Raw genomic sequence first — 26,890 nt, forward strand, 5'->3', positions numbered from 1 at the left:
ATTTCCAACTGTACAATTACCAATTTTTTTTAATATAAAAGAAATATGATTTTTTTAGAGCACTTATTTGATGACTTTAGGCACGTGCAAGTTTTAAAATAAAAAAAAATTATTCCTCTGCTAATTACAGATTTTTAAATAACATTTCTTCGAAATATAAGATTTTAGTAGAGCTTTTAAAATAAGATTTTACTACCGACAGCATTTTAGTAAAGGCAAATTCTACAAAACAAACAACATTTACAGTTAATTTTACATTTTTTTGGGAGCTCGTAAATTTCATTTTAAATTTTGTTTCATAGCAAGTTTGAATTTAATTTTCTGAAAGTCATACCTATGAATGCGAAATCTAACAAAAAAATTAAATACAATTTTTGGAGGTCAAATTTATCAAATGCGAGTCATTTGAAAATTTTTTAAAAAACAACATTTAGGAGCTCGCATTTAGCTCTTACTATTTTCTGGAAAAAAATCTCAAGCTCCCAAAAAAAAAGCAAAAAAATTTAAATTATACTTAGTGTGGGAGCTCTAGAGCTCGCATTAGCGGAATGCGAGCTCAATAAGTAGAGCTCGCATTCCCAGAATGCGAAGACCCCCCCTATGAAATACCTCACCAAAATCACCCCTTTTATAAAATTTTTTTAAAATTCATCACAAAATTAGAAATTTCTCAAAGTATCCATGAACGGAACAATTATCACAGTAGTTGGTGAACTTGACATTGAGGGAAAAAGCATCATGCTTTGCGGTATTTGATATACGGTATATTCTCCCTAAACTACGGATTTTTATTATCCTTCGTAATGTAGTGTAGGCGCAAATAGTGCCCCATCCCCTCCTTGTCGATCGGTCAAGCGTGACATAGGCCTGCTCAGCACGTTCTCCACGGTAGACCATCTCGGTAGAACAGATCGAACTTTTTATTATCAAAATGATCTGAAATGTTTTAAAGACCCGACATGCTTTTTGTTTTCTAATGGATCAAAAAGACCCGAAAACCAGCTTCTTTTTGTTTTCTAATGGATCAAAAATAAAAGCAGGCAAAAAAAATAACTGCATTTTACACCCCTAACCTTTTTAATAAGCTCACCCTGCACCATAAATTTTTAATATTGAACATTTCATAGCCTAAGTTATGAATTACTATCACAGAAATTGTTGACACCAAATTTAACCCAAGCTAATAATACTTTTAAAAGGAGTTCAGATAAAGAAAGTTGGATATGGATAGATGATATAGTGGCTTCCATGTTGAAGTGTATTTCAGCTTAATGTAAGCACCTGAGTTAAGTGTCTAGAATATATATACCAAATTGTCACCTCAGAAAGGGATGGATTAGTATGCTTGGGCTGACTAACATCTTTTTTTCCTTTTTGCTTATGCTGAGGCATTTCCACACTGTTGATTAATCCAGCTAGATTAGAAACCCTATCCCATTTCTTGTGTATAATGGTCCTCAAGGTTACTATTGCACATCATAAACTGGCATATACAGAAAAGGATGAGCAAATTTACAAGAAATCAGATAGGTTACAACAGACGTACATGCATATATACATACATACATACATACATATATGTGTGTAAAGGACTAGATAATATCTTCAGTCTTATAATTGTAGAACAAAAAACCTGGATACATTATACACTAATTTATTCTAACCTGATAACTAATTAGGATCAAATGTGCACACACTGATTAATTACAAGCTATTCTATTAGACTGTGATACTCGTAGCATTTAAACGAGTCTTCTCGATATTGCTTATAGTAAAAGAAAGAGAAAAAGAAAGAGTCATCCATACATATATATATTCTACAGCTTGGAATAAATACCACCAGAATTACTGACTGTGTAAAATTTCCCAGTTGGTAGGACTTGAGGTGGGAGCAAAGCCAATTTTGCTGCAACTTCTGCAACATCATCTGCTGTATATTTTCCCTTTCCTCCAGTCATGGAAGTTCGAGTAAAACCAGGGCAATAACAATTGACGCTTATGCCATGGCCTTTGAGACGCTTTGCTAATACTACTGAATATGCATTTAGAGCAAGTTTTGATACTGCATAATCTGTCCATACTTCTGGCCATCCTTGGTTTTGCCACGTCCCATTCTTCACATTTTCAAGAAATAATTCAACCATTTCTTGAATTTGGCTCTCAGATAATTTTTCTCCATCCATAAGTATGTCGCGTAATTTAGGGTTTTTTAGCTTCTGCATGAAAAAGGGTTGATATAGAATTAGTTAATTACGAACAAATTACCCTCAAACAACCCTATTCATCCAAAAGCTGATTGGAAAATATATAGTATATACTGCTGGCTTAACTTGATTCAAAAAAAAAAAAAAAAGGATAGAAAGAAAGAATAGAAGCAAAACGATACAACTTTAGGGTCATGTTTCTGAACTTGTGTGCGGCATGATTCATTTTACTAAGCACTCATGATTCATAAGACGGGGTTCAATTCCTATATTTGAATAGCGCAAATATAACCAGTGACAAAAATGAATCCCATTTTTTTCAAGGAGGAGTGGGATTTAAGAAGCATAGAAAGCGCAGAGGAATTAGAATTCAAAATCTCTAATTTTTGGATTTCAATCACATTCTAAAGAATCCTTTTATACACACCAAACCCACCCCCCCCCCACCACACAAAAAACAATCCAAACTAAATTTAACACTTAAGTTCTAAAAAATCATGCTTAAATTTTCAAGGTTCGGAATGCCAAAAGAATATCAAAATAGTCTGAAAAAAGAAAAAGAAATATCAAATCTAGCTTGTGTGTGATACTAAAATATCAAATAATATTTGATGCTTTTGTGTTTGGCAAAAAACTTTAACACATGATGCAGTGTTTGAAAATAAAAAATATTGGATATTTTAAGCAGTTCTTTGGAAGTGAGAAGCAAAATATATTGTAGACTTACATTTAATAGTCCAAGTCTTGAGCTAATGTTTATAATTCGACCAAAAGAAGCCGAGGAACGAAACATGGGCAAGAGAGCCTCAGTCAGCAGTTTTGGCCCATAAAAATTGGTTCTCATCACTGTCTCTGCGTGTTCAACTGAGTTTTCATGAATATCATTGAAGGATACAGCTGCATTATTTACCTAGAGGAACACAAAAAAAAAAAAAAAAAAAATCAACTCATTGTCAGTATAAACTAGTACTTATAACAAACAATCAACTTATATTTCTTAGAATTTTGGGAGGATTGTAGCAAAAGGGATTGTGGGGCGACCAAAATTGGATCATTTTTTCAGATAAAATTGCCTATATTACTCCATTACCGAAGACCATGGCTTAGTAGGGCAATTTATTTCAAGAACCTACTGGAAAGCCAATTTTGATCTTAATTATTCAATGTATATGTGACTTGATTTTGGACAATTTTACGATCTCAGACAGATTTATACTCTTATGAATGTGTCACGAGAAAAGTCTCATTTGTTGACCTTGAACACTTGAACAACTGTATGTGTGGGTGTATATCAATTCTCTGCTGTTGACCCAACAATTACAAATAGCATTATGTATTTGGATTAGCTGACATTATATACCTTCTAACATTTCCTTATGCATGACTTGTAACATCATCTTATCTATCTTCCTGGTTTAGTTTTATTCTTAAGAAGTATACAGATGAACTTTTATGGCCTGATTGCAAAAAAAAAAAAAAAAAAAAAAGGAGGAGGAAGAAGAGGAGGAGGAGGAAGAAGAAGAAGATGGATTTTTTTTGGTCACTTTCCTTTCTTAATTAACTTAACTTTATCAAAAAATAAAATAAAATCAACACTTACGGATCTCGAGAAACTAGTTAAGCAGACCTAATTTTTGTTTATCCTGGGGCTAATTATAGACCCTAACTGTGAAAATTATTAGACCTTTGTTTCTCAGAATTTTTTCCTTTCCGTTATGTGGTCTGATTATGATACTTATATCGTGTTATAATTGAAGTACCAAAAGACCAGAAAAATTGAAGAATATATTAATCAATTTGAAAACGTTAATCATACTTTACTTTTTTATAATAGCACTCTAACTGTCTCTTTTATTACATAGTCTAATGAATAAAAATGATAGTAAAAAATACTATCATAAAAAAATAAAGTGCCATTAGTATTTGCCTGATCGACAATGTTGTGTATATGGAGACGCTCACTCAAATGTGTGTGTATATGTGTATGTGTATGTATGTATGTATATATTGATGCCACATACAGTCTGAGTGCTTTGCTGCTTGTGGAACTGACAACTATCATTCCCAAACAGGCTGCAATTGGGACATCTGCGTATTAGTAGCTGCTAATGAAATTGACAACTCAATTTCCCAAACGGGCTGCAATTGGGACCTCTGTGTATTGAACATTGATGTTGGTTCAAAATCTTACAAAATGTTTCATGACAGAAAATGATGCAAACTTTTAGGTCATTTTCCTACTTGTATCCATCGAGTGTACAGTCAACCTACAAATCCCTGTGTATAGTATAAAATACTAAGTATATGACCACACGTGTTATGTAATACACGGAATTGCTAATTGCCTTACTATCTGAGTTATACTATTCAAAGACTACATCTAATGAATAATATGCTAGCTTCCACCTCTTTAATTATTAGTGTTAGATGAAGTTTGTGAATGACCATGGAAGGGTAATTAAGAAGGAGTGCCAAAAAACTTTGAAAATTTAGGAATTTAACCATCAATTGCTGAGAAATAATATTCTCAGTTATATAATTTTTGCCTTTAATTTCAAGCTTTTAAAAAATTTTACATCGTTGGTTTATCTTAGAGTTAAGCATGCAAAAAAAAAAAAAAAAAACTTTTGACAATAAATTAGATGTATGTATGTATGTCCCATGTATAGTATAGTAGCTCACCAGAATGTCTACTGCAGCAAACTTCTCTTTAAACCAAGATGCAAACTGTTTGATAGACAAAGGGTCTGATACATCAAGGCAAAAGAAATGAACATGATGATGTCCAAGTCTTTTGAGTGATTCAACTGCTTCTTGCCCCCTTGCATTATCTCTGGCTGTTAGAACTACGGTTAGCCTGAGTTCAGCCAACCTCTTTACCAGGGCAAAACCAATACCCTTATTTGCTCCTGTAACAATGGCAACTGTACCCTTAGACCACCACCTGCAATCACATTTCATGCATAATTAGCTTACATAAAATCCATCAAACACCGGAGATTTGACCCAAGCTTATTTCATATACATAAGAATCATGCATTAAAGATTTGTATATGTTCAGACGACCCTTTTTGTTACAAGGAGTAATTACCTTGTTGTGGGAATGGAGGGAGGAGAAAGAAGGGCTTCAGATGACTCCTTTGATGCCATTGCAAGAAAACCTCAGCTCCAATTTGATCATGCAGAGGAGACAACAGAGACAAGGCCTATTTATAGAGATATATAATGTGTATCTTACTACCAAATGTTAAAAAAAGACTGGCATATGAGGTGTAACATTAAATAAATGGAGAACCTGCCATTCAATTTTCTCATGAAAAAAAAACTAAGTTGGACTGCCTATTCACCAATGGGGAAATAAAGTGTATCATACTTTTATGAGATGGTATGCCATCTATCAAATATAATATATCGTATGGTCCAGCTTACTAAAGAACATGTCTGTGGGCATCTTTGCAATAAGTATTCAATTCCATGTGCATTCGTGCCGTCATCTTTCTTTTTTGGTCTATTGGAATTCAACTTTCAGTTTATCTCCAGCATTTATCCTTATTTTGGATCCATCCAGCACAGCCAACATTAGCTAGGACGGTGGTGTAGTCTAGATATTTTCTAACAGCATAATACAGGGTTCTAGATGATGAAGATATCAAAGGGCAAATTACACTTTATCTCCCTATGGTTGAGTATTTTTCTATATAACCTCCTATATTTTTAAAAGTTTTACATAATCCCCTCATGGATAGATTGAATTAAAGTATCAAAGTGACGAAAATGATCATTTGTAATTAAACCTATAAAAATATCTAAATTACCCTTATAAATACATGATACACTAACCTCGTATAATTTTGTATTTTACCATATAACCTCCCTTATGATTTAATGCTTTACCATATAACCCCATTATGGTTTTCAAAATATACACGTAGCCTCCCTTGGTTAATAAATAATTTTCAACTTTATATAAGGGTATTTTTGACATTTTAGTGACTCCATTACCAATGATCATTTCAGTCACTTTGACACTTTAATCCAAATCATAAGAGGGTTATGTATAACTTTTGAAACCGTAGGAGGTTATGTAAAAAATACTAAATCACATGGAGTAAAGTATAATTTACCCTTTATCAAAAGAATCTTGTTTGTATTTACAATTTTAAAATTAGTCAAGCATATGTGACCCTTTTTTCAAATCTTTGATGGCTTGTATTATGTTTCATGCAAGTTTCATGAACATAATTCTAATTAATTAGATTAATTTATTTTCTTAGAATATTCAATCATGAAAGTATTGTTCATGAAATCCAGTCGTGTTCTTATGTTCAACAAAGTTCTAGTGCAGATATAAATAATAGATAATTTGGTTCAGTTGGGTCTAAAAATCGTGTACAATTAGGCCTATCCCACACACTTTTTTTCTGGATTAAAAATTATTCCCTTCCAAGGGGATTTTCCAACCAAAATGGCATTCTGATGGAAGGCTAACCGGACCACTACGTCATGAGTTGCTGTCAGTCCAAGCAAGAAGCAAAAATCAGCTATTCTACTTTTCTTTTGGTTTATTTCCGAAGTAACCTTCTTTGGAAAAAATATTCCCAGTGTAAGGCTCTTTTGTAAATTACTACCATTTTAATCTTTTTTATGCCATGTAAGCTCCCATTTTAAATGCAGGAAGACCTCACCTAGAAAAACCTTCTCATTGTGGTAATATTACTCGATCACCTCATACTCAAAATTCAAACACCAACAGACCAAAATCCAAAGCATAAAAAAAAAGGCAACAAACATATGATTCCACATTTATAATTAACGATAAGATATTATAATTAAGAAGCATTTTATATTTTAAACTCTTCAATCATCCAAGTACCTTTATATCAAAACCAATAGAATTCGATGTTAGCTTTTTAGAAATAATATTATCCTGTTATTCCCAAGAATTAGAGATCTTGAATTTTGATTCCTCCGTCCACTCTTTCAAGATTTCTAATAATTTCACATTGGACACCTCTATATTCAAATATTATACTTACTGTGCTTTTTTAAGAACTCAAAATGATCAGTATAATAATCTTCCCAAACTTTACAAAAAATTCTGGGAACAATTTTTTTGAAAAAGGGGAAAAATAATAAAATGCCTATCGAACTTGAAAAACGTATCACCAAGAATCTGTCCATCACCAAGTACGATATCACACCCATTCTACTTCTTTCCTACAGTTTCAATCCACCTTTTTTTGCCCATTCAAGTTTTATTATCCTTTCCATAATCCAAATCTCTATGTCTCACAAATTCTAGTGTTAATCATGCTTTTTAATTGACTCATCTCTAATTCGTTCCATTTGTTCTCATTTTTTTCTCCGACCAAAGTTTAATAAACAGTTGCAAACACAAATATACAATTGTAACTTTGGCCAAAGGAATATAGAGGAAATGATTTAGGCTTGAGGCAAGACTATTTAAGACTAGGAGAAAAACAAGAATACATTCATTGAATAATTTGATTTAAATATAAAAACTCCTTAAGGGAAATTTGAGTCATTAATATGATTTTTTTTCCCTAACATCAGCCAGACAAAACCCAAAACTACTATTCAAGAAAGGTATGCAGAATTTCTTTTAGAGGTGAAGGGGGCTACATGTAATTGTCACAAATCTTAGGGGATGTTTGTGAAATTATCCTTTAAAAAAAGAGGGAAGTTTATGTGGCATAAAAGAGATTAAAAGGATAATAATTTGTGAAAGAGCATCACACTGGGAATATTCTTTCTAAAAGAAGGTTATTTTGGAAATAAACTCACCCTAAGTATGTGGTACTATATTCACAAGCTAAAAATAATAACGTTACAAACGTTATTAATCTAAAGAGAAAAAACCTTCCACAACCACGAATTATTCTATCTTGTTTTGATTAGCTTGGCAATTTTGTGCCTTAAAAACTCTCTAAAATTGAAACATATATTATACCCTAAAGGTATTAGACTCTCAACATGTCATAAAGGCCAAATTACAATTCAACAGTGGGTGGTTCAAAGACCATAGATAGTAAAAAAAAAAAAACCAACTAAAAAGAAGTACTATGGTAAGAGTACTTTAATTATTTGTTAGGCTAAGCACATGGTTTCTTTCACCTAATCAATGGCTTAGTCCATTCCAATGTTGGCTTTTTTTAATTTAGAATACTAGTATATCCTCAAGAATGACTGCTGATGCTTTTCATGCATGCTTGGACTCCACTATTCTAGAATACTATATATGTTGTTGGTAATGCTCGTGATTTCCCCTCATGTGTTGAAAAATTGTGGCACGAAGAGTTATAGAGGGAGAAAAGTAGAAAAACCAACTAGGAGAACACCTAGATTAACAAAAATCTAGTGAGATATCCGAACAAATTTTTTGGGGAAAATAAAAGCATTGTTAATCTGACCAAAATAAAGCTGCAACCAAAAAGAGAAAAACATTAAAAATGAGTATGATATAGGGCTGGAAATGGTTAAAATTTCAGATAATGCTCAATGGTAAAAATAGTCAGAGCCATGAATTGAGCCAACGAACCACTGAGCTAAGCTCAGTGGCCACCAGGTTAAGTCCCTCCTTGGGTTGTAGGTGAGGGTTCAAATTTCACTTGCAGCAAAAAAAATCTAAGAGTAGTGTCATAGTACCCCCTTGATCTAGTCGGATCTGTATCGTGGTAAAAAAATGAATTGAGCCAACGATTTTGGTATGTCTAAAAGAAGCCTCAACTTCAAAGGTACAATAATAAGTCAAAAAATTCACACAAGTGCCAAACTACTGCAGTTCAATTGATGTTTATTATGAAACGTATTGACTGGAAACTATCTTATAAGACCTAGTTTAGGGTGCCAGTTATACATGCATCAAATTGTTTAAACAATTGAATTAAAATATGGTTTTCACATGCTAATACTTTTGAAGCATCAAATTGTTTAAACTATTGAAAATATTGTATTTACGTACTAATTCTTTGGAATGTATGCTAATTTCTTTTTCTTTTTAATCGGCAATGTACACTAATTTATTAACTGCAAAATACTAATTTTTGGAATATTCTTTAAAGCAATCTTCAATATTTTAATTATTTATGTGGCAAAAAATTAGTGCTAGGAATAGGTGGCTTGACATGTGATCATAACCTTGGACTTAGTGAATTAGTATTTGGTTTGGTCATGGTTGGATTTAGTCCAAGGTGGGTGAAAGTTGCAGTAACACTTCTGCTGCCTAACCTGCTAGTTTTATATTGTGAGCTGAGGTTTTGGCTAAATAAAAAGTACTCCCTCCGTCCCAAAATTTGGGACGCTTTTTGAGAAACGCACTTTTTATGTACAGTAGCATTACGGAACAGACTTATCGGATTCTTCCAAGCGTACCCTTTGCTGTTTGTGGAGTGAAACAACAAATTGGTGGGACCACTTGCCATTAAGTCACTTTGACTAAAAGGCAAAGACAATTAGAAGGGTATAACTTCCGATGATGTGTTGTGGCTGGGTCCATCAGAATTGGTTAGTGCAATCTTGACTTGTCAATAGAAGGGTATAACTGGAAAATAATTGTAAAAGTGATTTGACTTTTTCAAAGTGACTCAAATTTTGGGACAAGCAAAAAGTGGAAATATGACATTAACAATGGGACGGAGGGAGTATATTTGTTTGCATCCATTTTAAATTTGTTGCTTTGACCTTTTTCTATTTTTTTCCACAAAATTTCTGGTGCCTTGAATTATTTATTTGTTTAAATTATGTGGGTTCAAAAAGTTTCCCAATACTAATCTAAGTCCTAATTAAAAGGTAAAGATTTCAAGAAGAAAAGGAAAAAGCATCCCTCATTGTCAAAGGTTTAGAACAACTGGAGTCCGAAAAGCCTCTCTCATCTCTGATTACTTAGTAGCATGCAACCTAAAGTAGACCTAATAAATAGTACCTAATTGTGACAACCTTTTTAGTGCATCGTTACATCAATATGACTTGTTTAGCAAGTTCATGGGTTGAAAATTGATTTCACAGTTTTCTCTAATTGCACTTAAAATATATAACAACTCTTTAATTTGTTTTTTGAATTCATCTTGATCAATTGGATTAATATCTATTACGGAAAATGACATATGGGCAACAAGTACCCCATAATAACTTAATTTTCTCTTCCTCTTCCTCTTCCTGGTACCCCATTAATTTCACGTTTTTATAGTTATTTTAGGCAGAGAATATACTAGCACACCAAAAAGGCTTGTAACGTTCCTCCTTCCTTTAAAAGTAAAAGATGAAATCGAGCGTTAGAAATACTATCAGAAGTACTAACATCATTTACCTTATTCTATTCTTCGTGTTTTCATTAATTGAGTTAGCTTATATTATAACTATATACAGGGGTTGAATTCAAAAAGAAACCACGTCCATAGACTATATATTTCAAACAACCCTAGTCCTCTATGATGTTAAAAACTTCAAGTCTAGAACATAAATATATAATATTGATTGTTCAAAGGAAACAAAAGAAGTGTACAAAATAATTAGTCTAACAGCTAGCTTTGTGACTTTCAGCAGAACACGTCTCATACATAGTGGAATATTACCTGCACAGTACTGACCTTTAGGCTCATTAGTACAAAATACGAAGCTAAATAGTTCTTTTATCATTCCAATCTTGACTTTTGAATTACTATACAACGTGGGACAAATCTCTAAGCACATATATTCCTCATGCAATGTTGGATTGAGACAAATGTGAGAACAAATGTCCACATTACATGAACGATGATAGGCAGAAAGGGTAGAAAAATTGCATTGATCTCCGTGGAACTTGGTGACTACTTTAGCTTTTCACAAGATGCATTTTCTGCTCCACTTCTCTTCTTTGATGGGAAAAAGGGGAATGCATGGTGCATTTCTCATATTAGACGGCTTTTTGTGATGGCATAAAGTTGGCCTAGATTTTACTAATTTCACTGTTTCTCAGCAGTTTCATAATTCTCCTACATTCAAAGCCACTTTTCTTTCGGTTGCACTAATGGAGGAGGGCCTACCAAGCAATTATAGTTACTTGACATGAGCCCTATGTTGTGTCCGAAAGTCCAATTTGCTATATTTTGCTGTTGTAATTATTATAGAATTTACCCAAATAGTAGTGCTAGATGATTTTTTTTTTTTTTTTTTGGTACGATTGAAGAAAAAATTTTAAAAAAAAAAAGTTAGGATCCAATTGATAAATATCTTCCACCGATCAAAAACCCTACATATTCATTTTCAACGATCTCTCAATGGTGGACCATCTTTTGAGCCCAAACTCTTGAGGAGAAATTAGAAGCAGCAGACAAAATGTATATTGTGAGAGGTCTCAAAATTAAAATCTCTCAGTTAAATTTCCGATCCTCGTACCACCCAATTCATCCCCCTCCCAACGTAGACAAGTGATCTCCACTTCAAAATTCTTGAAGTAAAACCTCCAAGATTATGGTCAATCTTACATATATGCTGTGCAAGTAGCCATGCAAAAAGGAGAGGTTCCTTTATGCTTGTTTGGTCTAAACACTATGGCTAATTATCTTCAAGGGATCAGTAGAGTTGCACTCATTTTCGTTGCCAGCATTTCAAAAATCAATGAACTCCCAGAACAGCATTTTATTCTCGAATATCAGCCTCTTAAATTCCAACACAAAAGAAAAAAAAAATCAGATCTAAGTTCAGTAATACATTATCCCTCCATCCCAAATTGAATGTCCTTTCAACATTCTCCCTGTCCGTCGACATATTTTTCAACTTACACAGTCAAATATTCTAGATTTTCCCCTGATTTTATGATTGATAACCAATTAGAGGGGGAAAAAGCTTGAAAGTTGATAGAAGTTAGTATACCATAGATTGTAAAAAGGCCATTGCATTGAGGACCAAAGGAATCTTAAACATTTTCATAAAAAAAAGGCCAAAATTTTGCAAAAACCCTCCGTTCATAACTAGCATTTTAGGTCTTCACAAAAGATTATGATACGAAAAATTCACTGGTAATCTATCTAGAGGACATACCAGCTCAATAGTCTGTAAAACAAAACAAAGATGTACAAAGGAAACTCCACCCACTGTTTATTACCAAAAGTTAAGCAGCTTGAGGGAGGGTGACCTTTCACATCTCAGGTTGCATCTTCTCACACTCTTCCCGAATTGACTGGAAAAGGGCAGTCGACAAGTATCGCTCTCCAAAGCTTGGGAACACAACCTACAAGTATACAACCATCACATAGTTAAATCAAACTGCAGAAGTTCAGATATTATTCAACTGGTTTCCCATGTTAATCACATAATCTATCAACTCCACAGGCATTTATGAGGAGGGTGAATCGGCCAATTTAAGACTGGAGGCTGCAGCAGAGGTTACCCTAGCCATGGTTCATCTAATTTCAACCATGGAACATGGCCAAGTCAGCTAGAACTAAATAAGTACGCATATAGTTTCTATCAATCTACAAAGCCAATTGGATGCCAATACCAGAACATATAATTATATTAACGAAGTAGTAATAGTAGAGAATGCTTGTTGAGATCAGAAGTGAAGACTTAGTTCTGTCACCCAATGTAACTTAGCCATTAGCCATCTACAGATTTAGCATGATGACTCTAAAATAGCTCCATTATTCACCTAGTGATGGATTCAAATCTAATGTTGTTATCTTTTTCTTTTATAAATCTGAACGAGTTCACTTTATAACTATTGGATGAACCCAGAACCAATGTCCAGCACCGTGATTGAGAATTTATCTTTGATAATTACCAATAAAGACAAGCTTCACCAGAGAGGCTACTTGAATGTCTAATAGAATGTTTCAGACTCTGCATTTATCAAGATTCCAATCAGATATCAACGAAATGCCAGCTACAGTAAAACATACCGCAATAAGCTTTCCCTCATTCTCAGGTCTCTTCCCAACTTGGAGGGCAGCAGCAGTTGCTGCCCCAGAAGAAATACCAACCTGGTGGAAGGAGAATATTCAGAATAACAATGATGCAAATACTTAAACAAGTAAGAGAACAGGATACAGACATGTTACAGGAAAAATGATCAGTCAGCTATGTCAAAAAGGGAGAACAAATCACTAAAAAAATAATGTAGAAAATACAACATAGATAGGCATCGTGTACTTTTCATTGAGTAAAGTAAAAGCAAAAAGATAGTTTCTTCTTTGGCTAGATATTCATCTGAAGTTCACTCCTAACATCATCTGAATATCAATGGTTCTGCATCAAATGTGGATAGCAGAGAAGCTGCACAAGTTCATTGCATGGGCAGTTAAAGCGGGTTGCCTAGCTTTGTTAATTTAATTTCTTTTAGACATTGATGGAGGGGAAGGAACAGGCTAGCCTAAAGGGATTGAACCAGCTAGTAGCAAACCCAGTTCTAGGACATAAGGCACATCATTGGGCAGTTGAGCAGGTTGCCTAGCTTTTTTCTAATTTCATTATTCATCTTTAACTTCATCATGAAGTCACAAGTAAAATTAAACATATTTTTGCATCTAAAACTTATGAGAAATGTTCATAAATCTAGTTCAAATTCACTTACCAACAAGCCTTCTTGAAGAGCTACTTGCTTTGCTGTTTCAATGGCTTCACCACTATCTATCTGGTGGAAACAATAAAGTGAACAGCAATAAGGAACCAAATAAAAATATGGAACCATGAAGAAGATGGTCAAAGCAGATGAACTAGATATCAAATTGCAAGAGAAGAAGTACGTGATAAAAGAGAATGGTGGTTCACTAGCATAAAAAAGCCATGGATGGCAAAAAAAGCTACACTCATCAGTATAAAGAGACTTAGGAGACCACACAAATGGAAAACAAGGAATTTCACAAACAATGAACCTAAAATTAAGAGTTCAGCACATATTATCATTTGATGGGTGATGAACTCAAGCCCTTAAACAGGAAACAACACCAACAGAACAAGGGAATAAGCAAAATGGTCACACCATAATTTCATGAATACAGTTGTCACAGTTAACTGCAAGGCCAAGAGCATAACATAATCTCCAAAGAAAATATCCTCCATCAATGCCACAATTAGGCATACAACACTGGTTTAAATCCTTAAACGCACTTTGAAGGGAGGGTTTTGGAAGTTCATTTTGTTTCACGTTCACCCTTGTGTTGATGATCTCTAGTCTTTTTGTGCAAATAACAGAATGTACCCCTAATTTCCAGGTAATGGAAGAAACACTCCAGACTAAGTGCAGTTAAACACAAACACTAGAGCTGGTACCAAATTGGTTATGCACGCACTACACTTTTATCAAATGATATCACTTGCAGGGTCTACTCTAGCTTTTCTACAACATTTTCAATTTTCTAAAACAATATCTTCTGACTTTTTCAAATGTGCCTCAAGTTTGGACATCACAAAAAGGAAACTGTGAGATTAAACTCGGAAAGAGCCAGCATCAATTCCCTAATAAAAGCTTTCAGAAGAAAGCCATCCAAGGGCAACTCATGCATAATAAAAACTATTGCATCCAAATCTGGGAGCGGAAATAATTTTGTTATCCTCTTTGTCAGCTAGTACCCTCTGAAACTCCAATAAAGATTGGAAAATTACGAATTGAAAATGAAAATAAGTTTCAGAAAGAAATCCAAATATCAACTAGACTAAGCAGTTAAAGACTGGTAGGCCGTCCTGTACTGAATAGAACATGGGTATCAAACAGCAAGCGTTTCAACTTGCAAAGCTCTATAAATCAGTTTTGCATTATCCCATTGTTTAAGTGCTCGCACATAAATCTGAAAGCAATTAGTTCTTAGCTGAAAAAACCACATAGACTTGCCCGTCTCAAATTTTGTTTTCAGCAGCTAAATGCTTCCGTTGTAACAAAAAAGAAAAGGACAAAAGTAGTATTTTCACTTTTTTTGACATGACAGAAATTTAGCTAGAAAGATCCATGTTACAGAGGTAAATGGAAAAGTTTGAAAATCATGTGCTATCATCCTGTTGCCCTAATCGTTGGGTTTCATCCTCCATGAAGCTAAACTCATTAGCAGACCTTTCCAAACTTTTCTAATAGAAAATATTCCAAATCACTCACACTCGGATACTCTAACAGTCGATATTTTGCAAATGGAGATCAATCCTCCTTTGAGATAGGTTTCAACATTAACTAATCAACAAAAGGTCTAATGCAGATTAAACAAAATAAAAGTAACATTCTGGTAGCCATTATGAGAAATCTAGAAGATGAGTAAAGCATTATGAGAAATCTGGGGTTATACCGCAATAACTTCATCGATCACTTCTTCATCTAAATTTCTTGGGATAAAACCTGCTCCAATGCCTTGAATTTTGTGAGGGCCTGCACTTTCAAATTGCAGCCACTAGAACAAATACAAGAATTAAATCTCAAATAAAAAGAAGCATGTGATGTTAGCATGTAGCTTACCAGGTTTGCCACCAGAAAGTATGTTGCTTTCTAAGGGTTCTACTCCAATAACCTGGCTTCCACATAAAATAAAAAAATAAGGAACAGAGAATGGAAGAGAAAATCTATTGCGAGGAATATATTGCTCAACATTCCATGAAACTGAGATGCATACTTTGAAAATTTTTGGAGAATTTCTACATCTTTTATAAATTAAATAGGTAACTTGAACGATAAAAAGAAAGGGGATTTAACTGACGTGGATACGTATGATGAAAAGGCAACTTTCTAAGATATACCCACTTACCCAGAACTAAAGAATAAATGAATAGATGCCTACCTTAATGCCAGGATTTCTTTCTTTCAGATACCGACCAGCACCGGAGATTGTTCCACCAGTACCAATCCCTGCAACAAGTATATCTACCTTGCCTCTTGTATCTTCCCAAATTTCTGGGCCAGTTGTATCATAGTGTATCTGCAGAAGATAAGACGCATAATCAAACTTTTATCAGAAATATGACAGCCTTAAAACACACAAAAGAAGACTCCTCTGATACTATCCAGCTGCACATGTCTCCAACACATTATATCTTTTGTTTTCCTTAGGAATGGGAAGGTGGCTGTTTCAAGCTGCCTCATAACAAAATGGATTTTAATTTCAATTATAAGTCCAAAAGACTAGGGCTATAGCCGACTGAGGTAACATACTTTGTAGGAATGGGAAGGTGGCTGTTTCAAGCTGCCTCATAACAAAATGGATTTTAATTTCAATTATAAGTCCAAAGACTAGGGCTATTGCAGACTGAGATAACGTGCTTCATAGAAAGCAATAGATAAAGCAGGTCTGACAGAAGGAACTACAACTGAGCGAAATGCGGACAATTACCTTTGGATTTGCAGGGTTATCAAATTGTTGAAGTATATAGGAATTAGGAGTTTTATTCCGAATTTCTTCAGCTTTTTCAACAGCTCCTTTCATGCCTTTAGCAGGATCAGTTAAGATAAGCTCAGCTCCAAATGCTCTCAGTAGAACCCTCCTTTCAAGACTCATAGATGAAGGCATTGTCAGTATAAGCTTATATCCCCTAGAAGCAGCTATAAATGCCAAGCCAATGCCTGTATTTCCACTTGTAGGCTCAACCAAAATACTCTGCAATAAAAGAAGACAAGAATGATAAAAGTCCCCTGTATCAAAGATGTGATACTACCACGAATTGGTAAAACGAGGACTTCAAATGCCAAAAATGTTCAATGATGGTATAAAAATACTTAATTTCCTCAACTGTTTCACCTCCCAAAGAAAATAAAGAGAAAAACACATACCAACTTTTCATGTAACAAAAGATTCAGTGGCATCTAAGTTTTTATAGCTGGTTCAGTATTTTCTCCTTGTACTGAAAGCTGTAGTATCTAGCAAACAACAAGAGGCAACTTTCTTTGACGTAGAGATCCTAAAACTTCTGTGAGTGACTAACGTGCTTCAAAAATTCCAAAATTTTCAAATCCATCACCATTTAAAAAAAAAAAAAAAAAAAAAAGAAAAAAGAGGCTACACCAGTCCTAGCCCGAGCTACAAAAAGTCAATTATGTTCATTCTTGTTTCAAAAGAGTCAAAATACACATCTAATATGTAGTCCATCAGAAAGATGGATTTTAATGTTATCTTACCTTCCCCGGCGTAATAACACCCTTCTGCTCTGCATCAGCTATCATGCTGTATCCTATCCTGAAAACAAGAGTAGTCTATCAGGAGAAACAAAATCATCTTACACATCTTTTTTCCAGCTGAATGGGATATCCTCAATAATGTTTGAAGCAACATTTTCAACATCCTTTATCATTCATTGAGTTTGTAAACTAAGATAATATTGCAAACATTGAAATTTTAATCTTAGCAAATGTTTCTAGGGGCACCAATATGTTGTTCATCCAGCTAACTAAGAACAACTTAAAATTTTCTATGCTAGTCTTAAAAGTCAAATAGGTCAACATGCTTAATGGTCCAGCATGTCTTCTATCCACTAGAGTTGCCTGAATCCTCAAGGTATCATTAGTTTCCTTATGAACCCGCAAGTATTACCAGAAATTACATAGGACTTATCTGGAATCTCCATCTTGTTCCCTGCTACTTAAATGACAGTAGCTAAGAGGATATATAAGTTATTTAATGAAATTTAGACAAAATGTAGATCATTGGAACAGATAATCTCTAGAATTTCCTACTAATCAGAGAAGTCCTATTAGAGGGCATCTTCCTGTAAGAGCCAAATTGCTGCTGTTTTAGAATGACCACCATGAATCATAGTTCAACATCAATTTGAGAGTTACTTTAGGTCAAAAGAAGATGTATAACGCTTTGTCATGTATACAGTATTTCAGGTTAACTGGGTTACCAAGTTCAGAATCATCCGCTACATGTTCCACTTTTGGTTGAAAGAAGATGTCCTGTATAACAGCATTTCAGGTTAACAGGGTTATTAGTTCAGAATTATCCACTACATTTTGCTCAGTTTCCAGAAAGAAACTAGTACATAATTAGATTTATTAGTTAGCTAACTACTTGGCAGTTGGATGCAAGGAGATGATTGCTGAAATCTTCTAATATTACATATTTGCATAGCCTTATAAATGGAAACTTATCTTGACGGCAAATAATGTTGCTAAAACATATTTAAATGACTCTGATAACAGGCCCATCATGGAATGATTCTAATGCCAAGGTGTAATAATTTGTAATTACAGATTAAATTGTGGTCAAGGATTGCAAGACAGAAGCTATTAATACTGGCGAGGAACCTCCAATATAGGGAGCCCTTATTTGGAAAAACGAGGCCAACTCCTGAAACACATTATTTCTGATTGTTTGACCCACAAGTCCACTTACCTATCCTTGACACTACAACATGGCTCCATAATTTCAAGCTTTGCGGCTATGTGTGCTACAGAGCCCTTTACAATATTATTCAAGTACACCATGGGTGTCTTCCCAATTAACTGCAAGACAAAAGAAAAGAAGTAATAGGGCATCAGATGACACTTTAAGGCGGTCATAATATTCTTTTTTCTAAGGATAAAAGATTCATAAATTATACTAAAGTTACTAGAAAAAGCTGACAACTGCTGTAGTAAGTTATGCAAAGCAGGAGTTAGAAGCAATGGAAAGAACACTAAAGCAGGAAATAGGAACGACATTGTTCTCAATGAAAGATAAAATTGCCAAATTTTTCACATTATCCGAATTCTAACCATAAGATCACATAGATTCCTGCAAGAAAGAGCAGGAATAGGAAACTACAAAAGAGGGGAGAGGAGGATAATTTTTCTTTCACTTGGTATAAGTAGATATCAACTATGAATTTATCATTATATGCCATAATCAACCCACCCCAAACACCAAGACTGTAACGACAGAGTATTAGCAGTTCTTCTAGTTAATATTGACAAATAGTTAGAACATAAATAATGATTTATTCCTTCCAAGTTCATATCACTAAATGCCACCAAGATTCACAAGTTGTTACCTTCCGAAGACTTCCAAAATCAGACATTTTGCTAAACAAAATGTAAGAGAATATAAAGAAAGCCAGATTATAATCAACTGAAATTTGAATGAATTTCAAATAAAGACTACAACTTGCAGCATGCTTTTGACAAAAACAAACCACCCAGGACTGCAATTAACCAAAACTTGAGGTGAGATTGTGACGCAAAATATCAGGTACAGAGAGACAAACCATTCTAAACATAACAATGTCATAAAATGATATTGCTAAAGACATATTTCACAAAAAATAAACAACTACCATTCGGTTGAAGATGGAAGCAAAGAAAATTAATACGCAACAACTTTCCAATGAGAAGCCAAGTTTGGAGAGATACACAACAAAGCATCCAATTTTCCAATATTGGTGTAAATATAGGGCAAACCAGATTAAGATTTGACCCAATTTGAAGTGAACTTGAAAGCACATTACTACGTCTCAAAAACTGAATAAAATCCAATTTGATCAAAATTCTTCAACTCGTTAGCAGTTGTAACAACAGGAGAATGACACAGATAGGATGACACCTAAAGGAATGGTAAAAGGTAACAAGAATAAAACAACATTACAGATGAGCATTCAACTAGAACAATCCAGGGGCATATGATAGAGACGCGTATAAGATAAAACATCCCATTTTCAAATAATACTAAACAAAAAATAAAACTTTCTAAATAAAACAAAAAATCCAATCACCAATGATGATTTCTGCATCTTTCCATCATAGCCCAGATGGAAATTCAACTCAAAAAAATACAGGGAAAAGTATACATACCGTTTTTCTTTTCATTTTTTGAACAAATAAAAATAAATAAATTTAAGAAAAAGAAGCCCAGATGAAAATTCAACAGATAAAATCCAGGGGAAATGATGAAACCAACCTGGGTGACATCTTCTGCTATGTTAAGCCCTTCAACCTCTGTTACAGGCTGCTGTTCAATGGAAACTGCTTTGCAGGTTACAGAAGAAAAAGAAACCTTCTCTTCGTAGAACTTTTTGCTGGAAATACTACTGGAATTAACGTTCTTGAAGCTCATAGAACTGACCCCAAAACGACCCCGTTGGAGCAAAGGATTTTCTGGGCAAAATTCAGACTTGGAATTGCAGAGAAAAGTCAAGGGCTTGTTGATTAAAGAGGAAGCCATTGCTGTGAATTCCTCCTCTCCTCTTCTTCTTCCTTTTTCTCCTTTCTTGTTCTTCTTATCTTTTTCTTTTCTGAGGTTTCTTTGGGACTTTTGTTCTTTTTCTACTTTGTTTTTGGCTTTTCGGGAAATATCGGCTTTTGAGTGACCTGAAACGACAACGTTGTAAGGGGACTAGTTCAACATGTGGGGGCCGTGGGGCCGGTTGGAAAGATCCTCTCAATTAAGGATTGTGATTCGTTTGTGGAATTGTTAAAGAATGATAAGGACCAAAGACTCGTAACTAGTAAGCAAGGGGTAAAGATCTTAAAATTGCAAATTGGGAGCTAGAAATGTCATATAATCTTTTCAACCTGAAAATATTTGTAGAGTCATTTTGAGACGTTAATCATTTAAGTCCACCTATAAAAAACGATTCTAAAAATTACGACGTTCCTAAGCGATAAACACAAACATAATATGAGAATCTCTAAAATAAAAAAAAAATAGATTATTCATTAGTTTGTTTCTGTCGCTTAAGTCGTATCTCGCTCAATATAGGATTTTCTTTTTTTTTTTATATTTTGATAGAAAAAGAAAATTTTAAGCAAATATATTATCCATCTAAAATTTTTCTCTCAAGGTACACTTGAAATATCACGAAATAACCATCGCTTATGCCAAATTATTCATTCCTGACTTCGAGAATCAGAAAACGAGTAGTTTTGTTTTCTTAAAATATGCTAAATTTTAAAATGACAACTCAGAGAAAAATATTACACTATGAGTCAATCATCTTTGAATGTTGTTGTTTAACATTATGGCGACTATTGATTTGGCAGAAAATAAAACCACCTACTAAACTTAATAGATGTTCATTACTTATACATATAAAGACTTCTATTTCCAACAATTTGCTTGAGCATGCTTTGAAAATACACATATATTAATCACATTTTCTGAAAATCAATCACTTCAAAAAACATCATCCAAACAGAGCCATCACCTCAACATCAAGATTTCCGTAGTAATTACAAATACTTCTCTTCTTAGATAAGAACATAAATGATAAAAAGAAAAGTTACTCACTCAACTTGTACTTGAATTTTTCTTCCCCAAGCAACGAAAATGAGGACAACCGTTCCTGGCAGTTGAAAGCCATGATTTGGCCAAAAAATTTTGTGCGGTTCAGATCACATTTTGTAAGTCGATTTTCACGCGCGTGTGTGGAACTCACAAAAATTTGTTCTAAAGTTGTGTCGTGTGCAAAGAAAATTACACCGTGTGCAATTAAAATTATGCATAATAGAACCGGCAGAAACGGTTGTACTACAACCGTTTGTGCCCCTTGTCCCCAAGCAACATAGGCGTTAGACTGCCAAGTGGGAATGTGGTGAAAATTACCCATCGTTATTCAATCATAATAATACTAATAAATAGAGGACAAATTTGATAAATTAGTAGTACTTTAGGCATATTTATTGATTTAATAGGGTATTTTAGTGAAAAAGAAATGTTAGATCTTCTCATAGTGGGAAATCCAGGCAAATTAGTTAGAATGTTCTTGTCATATCCTCCTACCATTATGCCTTTCACTTTTCAAAAATGTTGACCTTTCATCTTACTCTAATCGCATAGAATAAACTTTTGTCCACAAGAAGATTTCATAGTCAAAAATTATTTGATTATCCCAAGACAATCAAGTATCATCCTACCTTAGCATATTATTTACATTCACAATGTCACAATAATGTTAAATTACAGAGGCCGAGTTGCTAAAATAAAATTGCTGAGGATGAAAAAGAAATTAATGGCCAGTTCTTAGACGTGATGAGCTAAGCTTTTGCACATGTACCCAAAACTTAAATTAAATTTTTGGGTTGCACTTTAGTCCTTAATATTTAATTTAATTATCATTTTTCCACACCAAGGAAAGCTACACGTTATTCGATTAAAGTCAAACGACCACATCCACACAGATATATAAAGTCCCTTTCTGCATGAATATGAGAAGACTCTAAACGAAATTGTCTTCTTGCATTTCATACAAAAAGGTGTCCAGATACATTTTTGCTTGACCAAAAATTTGTAAATCCAACTTAATGAGGAGAAAAGAATATTCTCATCAAGAAAAGCATAAACCAAAAAAAATCAAATTTATCATTTAAGTGGCATTTCTGAATTGTATTATTTATGTCTTTTTGGAAGAAAATTCAAATTTAACAAGCCCTTTTTACCATGGCATTTATATATATATATATACTATGGCATGGTTTTGTTCAAATTAACCTAAAAAAAGGTGCATAGTTAAATTCTATAAAATCAAAATCAACAACTTAGAAATAAATAAAGAGATAAATTAATAAATTTCAATATATAATTGCACAGGGCCTTTAGGTGACCCCAGACTATAATAACAGATACATAAACAAATGGTTTAATTAAAAAAAATAAATTAAATTAATTGCAATAGCAATATTACAACAACAATTAATTGATCAACAAAAAGGAAAACACTTAAATATGTAGTGCTTCTGATAATTGGACCATGGACTCTGATGATCATCTCTAGACTTGGAATGGCTGAAATGGAGAAGCCCACTTGCCCCTATTTTCCCCTCCACCTTGAGCTCTACTCCCATTGTTGCCTTCCACAAAGCCATAGTATCTGAGCACAAATGCCATAACCAGAACCAACCATTCCAAGCAGAAGATGGCAATGGACAATCCTCCAGCCAATTTCAGAATCACAGCAGCATCATCTTCCCTGACATAAGATTTCAGAGCCCCCAGAAAGTTTGAAGTAGTAGTGAAGATCAGCACAGAAACAGATCCCTGAAAAATCGCGGTAAGCACGGTGGCCACCATGTGCAGAGCATACCACTTGTTGGAGCCACCGGAGGCGGCGCTGCAGCCGGAAACGGCTCCAGCGATGGTGAGAACGTGGAGGAGAATGAGAAGGAAGCCGGAGACCGAGGGGACTAGCCGGAGGGAGAGAAGCAGGAAGATGCAACTAGAGGCTGCACCTAAGAGGATGTAGTTGCTGAGCAGGAAGATTTTGTGTGTGTGGTAGTGAGATTTTGCTACATTGTTGCAATCTGGGCTGTTGATTGAGAGTCCCATTTGGAAGAAATTTGAGGAAAGATTGATCAGATTCTTGATTTTTGTATCTGGGATGGATGAAGAAATGAGGAGAAAAGATGTGTATTTACAGGGCTAGTGAGATGGAATGATGGAGTGGGGAGTGAGGGGACTTGGTTTTTAAAGCTTTTGAGGGATTTGACCGTTGCATCATTTTAACGGCTAGATTGCAATAAAATTTAGGACACTTTTTTTTTGAAAGGTAACGGCTATATTTTATGCTTGCTTTGTCTGGATGTTTGGTGAGAGTGAAATGGGCTAGCTGGCAGAAGCACTAAAAGCCAACAAAAACAAATAAAGAAAGAAAAAGAACCTTTTAAAAAGGGAAAATCAGTAGGTAAACTATGAAAGGATCCAAAGAAAGGGGAAATTTGCCACATGCCAAAGAAAAAATAAATTTCATTTTACTTGTATTATTTTATTATTGTAAAAGTAAGAGATGATTTTATCAGTTTTGATTCTAAAACGCCTAGATTTTATTTATGATTTTTAGTATGTTTTATAGAACTAATCTTCTACATGATTACCAGTGAGATTTTCATATTGTATTTGAACTTCATGTTTAAATTTTGATTCCTTTTTACTTCTGTTACATTCATGCTGAAGAAATTCTTTTGCCAATCTTTATTACTAAGAGTTCTTTTGTAATGTGTTAGGCAATTAATTCTTATGTACAATAAATCAAATGCTCACGACCTAATAATGCATACAGATGCAAAGCACAAAAGATTCAAAATCTTCCATATTTCTCTTTTCTTGAGGAAATTCAAAATCTTCCATAATTCAAAATTCATGTGGGACAAATTTTACTTTGCGCTCTCAACTTATATACTATTCTCACTTTGCACCTTTAACTTTAATTTTGAACACTTTACGCTCTTAGTTCTCATATGTGTCCTGTTTAAGCCTAACTGATAATGTGGTAGAAAAATTAACAAAATAAAATTCGACCTAATGGTTGAAATTACACTATCTTGAGCTTCCATCATCCAAAATTTTTTTTTTTATTATATATATACAGAATATTAGCACATGTTTTTCTCTTTTGAGGAGATTTTTGCTTATTGTTGAGATATTTGCTTGTTGTGAAGGTTAAAATATATGTTGTTATCAATTCAGGATTACCCTCTTTTTTTTTTTTTTTTACGATCTAAAGGGGTATTCCGGAATCACCCGAACTAATCCCCCCAGACCGAGCAGAGCTCGCCCTAAAGATACCGAACAACGGTAGCAAGTGGGTGTCGAATCTGGGATCTTGCTGTAAAGACGATCGGAACCAGCCGAGCTATCCACTGGGGCATTCATGATTACCCTCTTAACTAATAACTTTTGCTCTTTGATACCTTGTTCAATCTTTTTTTTTTTCACAATATTGTGAAATGAAATAAACCCAAATCCAGTGGGTGCAAAGAGCGAGATGAAATTCTTGCACTCAATTGTTGCATGCTTCTGCAATCTGAACCTTACCTTTTATTCCTTACAATTGATTTTGTCACTAGTTAAATGTAAAACAAACTCATAGATCATATGTTGAGTACCGTCCAAATACTCCCATTTTGAGCGGTTTCAGTCCTGCAACCATAAGGGGAAACAAATCATGAAATTATTACCTTGCTTACGAGTTTAAATAAATGATTTTTTTTTCCTGAAATTTCACTTACTAATAATGTAAATTCGACATCAATTGTCCCAGCTTCAGGATCAGCAATTATCGTGAAGGCTTCTTTTGAAAGAACAATAGATTGTTCACAATCGACGCAGTGATCAATGGTCCTTACAACCACGCTTTCACCAGTACAAGGGGTGGCGGAACCTTGGCTTCTTGGCCCTATGCACGTCACATTGTACCTTTTATCGCACCTAGCTCCACCATCCCAATATTGATCGCTGAGGGACACAAATTTAATGCCGGTTGGAAGTTTATAGCAAGCATTTGCTGCAGATGAAACCCCATGTTAAATATGTTGACATATATAAACACATATCTCACACAAACACACACACACACATATATATACATCCATATAAACACAGATATATATATACACACGCATACATGCATACACATATATATAGCATGTATGCGTGTGTATATATATATCTGTGTTTATATATGTACATCCATATAAACACAGAGATATAAATATACATGCATACATGCATACATACATATATATATATATATATATATATATATATATATATATATATATATATATATATATATATATATATTAGAGTCATCGAAGGCTACCCGAATTGGATGCACATGATAAATTCGATCCGATCCATGTAGTATTTTTTCTTTTAATGTTTAAAGTTAAATCTGCTAATTTATACTAATTTTGTCTAATTGTTTCTTATTTCTTATGTCTATACTTTCTTTGAATTATATAAAGGGTTTTTAAGTTGGGAAGCATATTATCATAGAAATTTTGGATGAAGTATTGGCCTCTACTTTGTTTTTAAATGCTACTCAACTCCTTTATCCCAAAAAGTGAAAAGAATGATGAAAATCTATCTTATGACAAACAAAGGATGAATTTATCTATTAGAGTAATAACTCTTATATTAGTAAAATAACCCACTCTCATAATTTATATTTGTGGGGGTAAAAAGTTTGGATGATCGTGTTTTTTTTCCCCAAAGACGATATATTCTTATTCTCACGCCCCATCAGCGAATCGGACCCTACTACAACAACCAGTTATAACATACAGGACACAGATAAAAAAAATCTCCAAAATTTTAGAAATCAAAGACTTTCTCCCTCAAATAGAAAATTCAATGTATAAGAAAATTGCACTTCAAAATTTGGTATCTACGTTTATATCTTCTAATCATTCGTATACTTTTCATATACTTAGAATAAAAAATGAAATATTCAATGCAAATCAAATATCTAATTGGTCCTATTCGTTTAAAACGGGTATGGAATTAACGGATATCCGCTTTGAATGAACCTGGATATGAATCACATAATAAATAATAAAATCCAAGCTGTAAACAATTGATATGATCTAACCTGTAAGTATCCCTATTGCTGATACTGGAATCAAGAAATAACAAAAATTCGAGTTGGAAAAATGGTACTCACGATAGTATCTTGTAAAGTATACAGCTGTTCCTTTTGTAGCCAAAGATGGAGATACAAGACCTAACACAAAGCCAAAAACTACGAGGGCATGTAAATTCTTCGTAGTCATCTCCCTTTTCTTTCTCTTTTTCTTATGATGAATTCTAACGGTATTCTTATGAGTGCTAAAACACATGTATACTGTATTGGAATTGACCATGCCTTTTTATAGTTCAAAGTTTGAGGACATCCCAAGGGGGAAAAAGGAAAGCATTTCCACCTAATTAAGAAGTATTTCCACTTAAAAGAAGGGACATTTATGGTTTAACCAACTTGGAGATTACCTTTCAAAGTTTTTGTCATCTACCATTCATTTTTTTTACGATATG

At 34.0% G+C, this 26,890-nt stretch overlaps 4 protein-coding genes across 6 annotated transcripts; all 4 read right to left on the reverse strand.

The window, feature by feature from the left end:
* Positions 1-1,527: 1,527 nt before the first annotated feature.
* Positions 1,528-5,432, reverse strand: LOC113734329 (salutaridine reductase). Its single transcript, XM_027260833.2, has 4 exons — positions 5,296-5,432; positions 4,887-5,148; positions 2,932-3,114; positions 1,528-2,216 (listed from the first exon to the last, which is right to left on the reverse strand). The coding sequence occupies exons 1-4, from the start codon at positions 5,352-5,354 to the stop codon at positions 1,818-1,820; spliced, it is 903 nt and encodes a 300-aa protein (XP_027116634.1). The 5' UTR covers positions 5,355-5,432; the 3' UTR covers positions 1,528-1,817.
* A 6,667-nt stretch (positions 5,433-12,099) lies between these two features.
* LOC113735081 (cysteine synthase, chloroplastic/chromoplastic-like) lies at positions 12,100-20,412 on the reverse strand. Of its 3 annotated transcripts, none has more exons than XM_027262004.2 (10): positions 20,045-20,412; positions 18,506-18,615; positions 17,290-17,347; positions 16,508-16,771; positions 15,959-16,096; positions 15,640-15,691; positions 15,473-15,522; positions 13,774-13,833; positions 13,103-13,183; positions 12,100-12,432 (listed from the first exon to the last, which is right to left on the reverse strand). In XM_027262004.2, the coding sequence occupies exons 1-10, from the start codon at positions 20,306-20,308 to the stop codon at positions 12,340-12,342; spliced, it is 1,170 nt and encodes a 389-aa protein (XP_027117805.1). In that variant the 5' UTR covers positions 20,309-20,412; the 3' UTR covers positions 12,100-12,339. The 3 variants fall into 3 exon arrangements, 2 of the variants coding, with proteins under 2 accessions (XP_027117805.1, XP_027117804.1); XM_027262003.2 differs by having other exon boundaries at positions 15,473-15,552; positions 20,045-20,411; XR_003459513.2 differs by lacking the exons at positions 12,100-12,432; positions 13,103-13,183 and having other exon boundaries at positions 13,802-13,833; positions 15,473-15,574.
* A 2,215-nt stretch (positions 20,413-22,627) lies between these two features.
* On the reverse strand, positions 22,628-23,523 carry LOC113735082 (uncharacterized). Its single transcript, XM_027262005.2, has one exon. The coding sequence runs from the start codon at positions 23,405-23,407 to the stop codon at positions 22,853-22,855; it is 555 nt and encodes a 184-aa protein (XP_027117806.1). The 5' UTR covers positions 23,408-23,523; the 3' UTR covers positions 22,628-22,852.
* Positions 23,524-24,837: 1,314 nt separating this feature from the next.
* Positions 24,838-26,696, reverse strand: LOC113735083 (putative EG45-like domain containing protein 1). The gene is made up of 3 exons (XM_027262006.2): positions 26,523-26,696; positions 25,087-25,361; positions 24,838-24,997 (listed from the first exon to the last, which is right to left on the reverse strand). The coding sequence occupies exons 1-3, from the start codon at positions 26,629-26,631 to the stop codon at positions 24,992-24,994; spliced, it is 390 nt and encodes a 129-aa protein (XP_027117807.1). The 5' UTR covers positions 26,632-26,696; the 3' UTR covers positions 24,838-24,991.
* Positions 26,697-26,890: the final 194 nt, after the last annotated feature.

Source organism: Coffea arabica, chromosome 3c (assembly GCF_036785885.1).
Source record: "Coffea arabica cultivar ET-39 chromosome 3c, Coffea Arabica ET-39 HiFi, whole genome shotgun sequence".
Lineage (NCBI taxonomy): Eukaryota > Viridiplantae > Streptophyta > Magnoliopsida > Gentianales > Rubiaceae > Coffea > Coffea arabica.